Source organism: Zea mays, chromosome 9, assembly GCF_902167145.1.
Source record: "Zea mays cultivar B73 chromosome 9, Zm-B73-REFERENCE-NAM-5.0, whole genome shotgun sequence".
NCBI classification, from domain to species: domain Eukaryota; kingdom Viridiplantae; phylum Streptophyta; class Magnoliopsida; order Poales; family Poaceae; genus Zea; species Zea mays.
The window spans coordinates 20,578,984-20,586,236 of NC_050104.1; the positions used below are offsets into that span (position 1 = coordinate 20,578,984).

The 7,253-nt window shown below is 51.8% G+C and overlaps 1 protein-coding gene across 1 annotated transcript; it reads right to left on the reverse strand.

Annotated features, from left to right (window-relative positions):
- Nucleotides 1-2,889: 2,889 nt before the first annotated feature.
- On the reverse strand, nt 2,890-6,658 carry LOC100275385 (uncharacterized). Its single transcript, NM_001149470.2, has 8 exons — nt 6,441-6,658; nt 6,199-6,250; nt 6,066-6,111; nt 5,830-5,911; nt 5,581-5,737; nt 5,392-5,485; nt 4,136-4,202; nt 2,890-3,731 (listed from the first exon to the last, which is right to left on the reverse strand). Exons 1-8 carry the CDS (start codon nt 6,639-6,641, stop codon nt 3,171-3,173), a joined length of 1,260 nt encoding a protein of 419 aa, NP_001142942.2. The 5' UTR covers nt 6,642-6,658; the 3' UTR covers nt 2,890-3,170.
- Nucleotides 6,659-7,253: the final 595 nt, after the last annotated feature.

The window sequence follows — 7,253 nt, forward strand, 5'->3', positions numbered from 1 at the left end:
GCCGACGTCGTCTTCTTGCTCGGGGTCAGCGTGTCGCGGGGGGACGGCGCTTGCCTTCGTCTTGAACGCGAGGTCGACGTCCGGCGTGCCTTCCGTCGGGGCGCCGGGGGCGTCGATTCGTTCGACGGCCAAAGAAGCGCGGCCTCCCGCCTGGCCTTGATGGCCCCGCCTCCTCCTCCGTTGGCGGGGGAGAGAACGGAGCGAGCTCGAATGTTGTTCTTCCACCACGCGGGGAAGGTGTCGTCGATTCCGCCGCCGGCGAGCGGGTTGTCGGCCGCCATTGTCGTTGTCGCGCGGCGGTGGAAGAAGTATCATGTCGTAGCTGCCGTCGAAGGACATGAACTCAAGAGTCCCGAAACGAAGCACCGCCCCGGGCCGGAGAGGTTGCTGGAGACTGCCCATCTGGAGCTTGACGGGGAGCTATTCGTCAGCACGCAGCAGGCCCCTACCTGGCGCGCCAACTGTCGGCGTTTCGAGACAGGGGGGTCCCAAAGCCGACGAGTGAGTGTGCTGCGTGCCCCAGCCCAGATGGGTCGAGCGCGTGGGCGAGCGCGAAGGGGGGAGAGGCGAGGTGGCCGGAGTCGAGCGTGAGAGAGGTGGAAGTCCCGCGGCCTTCGTGTTCGTCCCGCGCCCAGGTCGGGTGCGCTTGCAGTAGGGGGGTTACAAGCGTCCACGCGGGTGAGGGAAGCGAGCGGCCCCAAGAGAGCGCCTGTCCCGTCCTCGGTCCCGCGCGGCCAACCTCCTTTAAGAAGGCCCTGGTCCTCCCTTTTATAGTCGTAAGGAGAGGATCCAGGTGTACAATGGGGGGTGTAGCAGAGTGCTACGTGTCTAGCGGAGAGAGAGCTAGCGCCCTAGGTACATGCCAATGTGGCAGCCGGAGAGGTCTTGGCACCTTGCTGGCGTGATGTCGTGGCTGTCGGAGGTGCGACGGAGCCTGGCGGAGGGACAGCTGTTGGAGCGGTCGAGTCCTTGCTGACGTCGCCCTGCTTCCGTAAGAGAGCTGGGGGCCGCCGTCGTCACAGAGCTTGTGGAGCGCCATCATTGCCCATCCGGCGGAGCTGGCCGGATGGGACGCCGGTCTTGTTCTCCGTGACCCGAGTCGATTCGGGGTAGGACGATGATGGCGCTTCCTGTTGACGTGGCGGGTCTGTGCCCTAGGCAGGGTGACGTGGGGGCTCCTCCGAAGCCGAGGTTGAGTCTGTCTTCTGTTGCCGAGGCCGAGTCCGAGCCATGGGGTCGGGCGAGGCGGAGGTCGTTCGGCAGAGGCCAGGGCGGAGTCCGAGCCCTGGGGTCGGGCGAGGCGGAGTTTCGTCGTCTTCCGGGTCTTAGCCCGAGTCCGAGCCCTGGGGTCGGGCGGAGCGGAGTTCGCCGTCTTCCGGGTCTTAGCTCGAGTCCGAGCCCTGGGGTCGGGCGGAGCGGAGTTCGCCGTCTTCCGGGTCTTAGCCCGAGTCCGAGCCCTGGGGTCGGGCGGAGCGGAGTTCGCCGTCTTCCGGGTCTTAGCCCGAGTCCGAGCCCTGGGGTCGGGCGGAGCGGAGTTCGCCGTGGCGCCTTTGGCAAGGCCTGACTGTCTGTCAGACTCACTCTGTCGAGTGGCACCGCAGTCGGAGTGGCGCAGGCGGCGCTGTCCTTCTGTCAGACTGGTCAGTGGAGCGGTGGAGTGACGGCGGTCACGTCGGCTCTGCCGGGGGGGCGCGTGTCAGGATAAAGGTGTCAGGCCACCTTTGCGTTAAATGCTCCTGCAACTCGGTCAGTCGGTGTGGCGATTTAGTCAGGGTTGCTTCTGAGCGAAGCCAAGGCCTCGGGCGAGCCGGTGATGTGTCCGCCGTAAAAAGGGGGGCCTCGGGCGAGACGGAAGTCTCTCGAGGTCGGCTGCCCTTGGCCGAGGCTAGGCTCGGGTGAAGCGTGATCGAGTCACTCGTGTGGACTGATCCCTGACTTAATCGTACCCATCAGGCCTTTGCAGCTTTATGCTGATGGGGGTTACCAGCTGAGAATTAGGCGTCTTGAGGGTACCCCTAATTATGGTCCCCGACAAGACGTGCATCAGATTAATTTGAAATAGCCGTGGTGCATGAGATTAATTTGAAATAGCCGTGGGGGTTATTTGAAAAAAAAATGACGCATGACGACCGTTGAAACTGGTGCTTTAAGTATAGTATAGAAATAGGAGGAACCGCAGTAGGAGATGAAAAGGTAGTGGGTGAAATGTTGATTATGTGATGCAAAATGTGATAGAGAGAAAAATTTAAAGGTCACAGCTATGGACAATCTTACCTCCAGGCTCCAGCAGCATGCGCCAAAGGATCCGCTAAAATAGCGCACGTCTCCGGCGTCCTCCAAAGGTAGCAGCTCCTCTATACTTCACAGCTTTGTGTCCTTTCGTTTCAGGCTTGAACAATGCAACAACATGCGATAGAACGAAAGAAAAATGCAGCAACAAACGAAATTTAGAGAACGTCGCTGGAGACTAAAGAAAAATGGTGCAGCAACAAACGAAGGGAACGTCTCCTTCGCACCCATGCACAAAATCAATTCGACGTCTAATATCCTGACTAAGCACGTGGAATTTTTCACAAATATGCAGCTACACATGGGAGAGGAGAGTGTGATAAAAAGATTCAAAACACATAAACCGAAGAACATTGGACGAAAGATTCAGATTGATTTTGTGCATATGCATGAATGCACGAAGAGTCATATACGTTTCCAGGGGGTCATGAAATGTGAGCATATTGAACAATGCGTGCGTGCCGATACAAAAGGAAAATTTAGAAACTTTATTTATAAGATGTCATTCCGCTATATGCATATGCAGTGTTCGACATAGCAAGCAGGAAAAACCACCGGGACATGAAAAAAATGTGAGTGCGTTTCCGTATTTACACAATGTTTCAACATCATCAGGCACAACTTCTGTAGGCAGAAATCTGCCTGAGAATCCAATTTCTTCCTCAAGAATCGAAAGAAGAGGAGATAAAATTAGCCAAACCACTGGCTTCAAATGTACAGATTTATCCCACTATTCACAAGTATCACTGTCAGTTCGTCAAATTTGAGCCTGCTCCCCATCTAATCCCCCATGTTTTACGTGGCAATTGGAACACTTAGGAACAAAACGCAGCACAACCGAAAAGAATAGTATAAGGAGTGGAAGGGCCTACAAGGAAATGCTACCGCCAAGCTAACCCCGGAGAACCTGCTCTAGCACGGGCATCGACCAACGAGAGAGCCATGGCCAGCATCATCTGCTCCTCGAAGCTATCAGGAACACTAACAGAATCAATGTTGGACCCAGCCGAAGTGGATGAATTGTCAACACCAGCCTCCACTGTACCATCAGATTCAGCAATACTGGTCCCAGCCTCGGCCACCTCGGACCACTGGACATTAGAATTAGAATACTCTGCAGCCTCTATTGTTCGGTGTGTATTGCTGGTTGGTGGTTCCTCAACTCTGGAGTCCGAAGAACTGCTCCCAGCTACACTCAGATCCTGTGTAGTGGATCTGTCTGGTCTGCTAAGGGTGCCAAACCTTATTGTTTGGCAAGGTGATGCGCTAGAAGACTCTCCATGCATATGCTGCTGTTCAGCTAAAGCTGCGACTGCACAAGCAAATCCACCAGAAGAAGCTGCTTCAGCGGTCGTTGTCATATCACCATCATCAAAAGGCCTTGAAGGAATTGATGACGGTGTAGTGCTAACACATCCTGGATTTCCCAAAGCTTCTTGATCCTGTCGAAAGAAATAAAGATCACAAAATGGACAAGGTGGACTCATAATTTTGACAAGGTGATTAATCCTGCTGGAACCCATTACATAAATGGAAGTGTATCCAACATGAAAATAGGTACCAATGTAAGTCTAAGTGAGAAACCAAATTCTATCTAAGTCTAAGTGAGAAGCCAAATTCTATCTGAAGTCACACAGAAGAGGCCTCAAAAGGATATTGCATCATTTGATTATGAATGGAGAATGAAGAGGTACACAGATAAAGAAATGAAACAGCGATATCATTTGGATGAAGATTGTAGAACTATCACCATTAGAAAAATCACAATACGGTGACATGGCAAACATTCTTTCAGAGGAGACTAAATTTACAATTGATGAACGGTTTTTTTTTTGTTTTGACGTACTTGTATAGAGAGCCAAATTGCCTCCATAAGCATTACTTCTTCAAGATCCACCTCAAAATTATTGCCCCTGAATTCAAGGAACATACAAGCAAATAATTAATCCCAACATCATGGTGTATTCGTTTTCATAGTAAAAAAGAACCCAGTTAATATGGGAGGAAAAAAGAGATGATGACAGGTTTGTTAAGACTACATCTCTTATGATGTGGTTCGGGTGCAAAAGGCGATTACGCCTCCTACTTTACTCCAAATGTCACAGATATGATGTAGACTGCAGAAATGGTCAAACATACGATCTTTCCTACCCAACAACTGACTTAATATTATAAGCCTTTGCTGTGGCCAGAAATATCTAGCTATACATGTTTACCAGTCAAACATCATTATCTAATAGGTTTGATAAAAATAAGTGAACAGATAAATTGTTCTTTTCAAACTAGATCTATAATCTATACCCCTTAAAACAACTGCTTCACAGGTCTCATGCCAATATAAAACTTCCCTTCAGAAACATGGCCAATTATAGGATTCTTATTTGGAATGCCAATTTATTAATTGCATAATGATGGAGTTAATAATACATAGTACATGGCTGCAACTCCTGTGTTATCTTAATGCAGCTGAACAGGGAAGTATCAAATTGATTATTCACAACAACTTATCTTCATGCTAGAGCAGCAACACCAAGGTTTCAAGGGAATTTCCAACATGTTTGGTTACCAGACAAACAAGAGGCAAACAAAAATCTTGAATTAACATATTCAACATGGTACACAGGCACAGCAGGATATGCGAATCAACATGACAATGCCTAGCTAATTATTTGACATGGTTGTCCAATGCCATGTCATTATGCCTGACAGCAGGGAACAATACACGACTAACTACAAACTACTAGAAAGTACTCCCTCCAGTCCAAATTCTAAGATGTTCTGGCTTTTTTAGATATATTCTTGGTACTATGTATCTAGGCATACCAAAAATTATGTATGAAGAAAAGTCAAAACGTCTTATAGTTTGGAATGGAAGGAGACATTATAAGTTGTCAAATGGGTATTTCCCAACAGGAGCAAGATAGGATTAGTTATTTTGCCTATGGAACTTATCATCCCCAATGATTCAATGCAACAATAATCACAGTGCCTCCAACAAAATTGAATCTAGAAAGGGCATATAATACTAATGCATTGATGCAACAGTAATCACATTACAAGAACTAATGACTCTAAAATGGACAAATGAGTTACAGTACAAACCGCATCTGTTTGAAGGCTTCAGAATTCCTCGATATCAACTCAGAATGCTGCACTTCGGACGAGAGAACATCGTTGCCTCGTGGACTGTTTGCAACTACCAACAGAACAAACAGCGTCAGTAAATGAACAACATCAAACAAAAGAATGCACGGGGAAAAGAACGCATGGAAAATCCGCAGTTCTACACACCTGCAGTTGATGCACCATCGGTATTGCAAGAATCGACCTGTGCTGATGCTACTACGTCACCCAAAGTTGCAGTCCGCTTGTTCTTCATCCGCTCTGCATCGTCCTGTACCTCCTGCTGCCGCATCCTGATCTGCGCCTCGATCACCCTCTGCTCCTCCTACCCAAAACTCCAAACCCCAACCAATTGGCGAAACAGACCAAAGCAGCCAACTCGGAACCAAAACAGGGTGGGTGTGTACGTGCACTCACAAGCTGCTCTATGCCCTTCTCCTCCTTGGTCTTCACGCCCCGGTACTCCACTGCGTAATTCAGCGTCTTGCAATACGGACACCTTATTACGAGGTAAGTTAAGGGGACTTGCAGTTGCAACAGGGCAGTAACCGGCACGGTTTAGTAACACCAGAGACGCTCGAAAAATACGAAACACACGCTCGACAAGAGCACCAGGCTCTGGATTCGAAATGAAGTGAGTTTAGTCAGGATACTGCGTCGGTTTGCACGAGGTGGGCGACTTCATCTGGAGGAAGCACTCTGCGGACAGGAGCACAGGGTGGCAATGTCAAAAACAGGAACCAAAGCCGACGACGGCGCGGCGCCAAGAGCGGCTCAAGTACTCACCCGTGCAAATTCCCTTGGCGCAGCACTTGGAGCGGTTGAGGCTGGGGTAGAACTGCAAGTAATTATTGGCAGATAAAACACCACCAAGTGATTATTAGCAGATAAACGACCACCAAGTGATTATTAGCAGGTATAAAAACACACAGACAGACGTCGTCAAACCAACAAAAAGAAGAACCGCTCCGCGCATCCATCCGCCGTGGAGAAACAGACGGGCGGGGGAGACGGAGAGGGTGGTTTACCAGGAAGCAGATGGGGCACTCGTCGAGGTCGGCGCGCGCGTCGTCGGCGCCAGGGTGGCAGGGCGCGAGCTTGGCCTCGAGGATGAGGCGGCGGAGCTTCCTGAGGTCGATGTCCGGGTGCGGGTACAGCCCCTGCGGGCGCGTGTAGCGCTCGTCCACCGGCGGCCGCCGCCGCCGTCGGCCCCCGACCTGGTTCCCCATCCCCTTGCCCTCGGCTCCGCCGCGCGACCGCTGGTCGGCCGGGTCCCTCGACTAAACCTCAGCCGCCACCGCAACCACCCGCTCCCGCGCGGGGGGGGGGGGGGGGGTGAGGAGAGGAGAGGAGAGGCCGGACGCGTCGCAGCGAGCCAGTAGAAGATTTCTATCCGCCGGCAGAGAGAGAGCACGACACGGGAGAAGTCAGTAGAAGATTTCTATCCGCCGGCAACGAGCCGGGACGAGACGAAATGGAAAGGGAAAAGGGGTGTTTCTCCTCGACGGCTCGACGGCCCCTCTGCTCGTGCCGTCGTCGCTGCCTGTGTCAGAAACAGACCGCGCCGCACGCATACGCACGCGGGCAAAAGCAGATTCTTCCACGCGCCCCCCGCGCCGCTACCGCTACGGATTACTACGCCCGCTCCGTGATCTTCTACTCTACTAGTCTCTGTCTGTCTCTGTCTCACTGTCTGCTGAGCCCGGCTTCTTGCCTTGCCGTCTGTACCCCCGCCAGGTGGGGCCGGAGCGGCGTGTCCCACTGGGATCGGGTGGGTGGTGTGGGTTTAGGTTTACAAGCAATCGGTTGGACTCGTTCTCCTGAGTGCGGTGCCGGTGGTT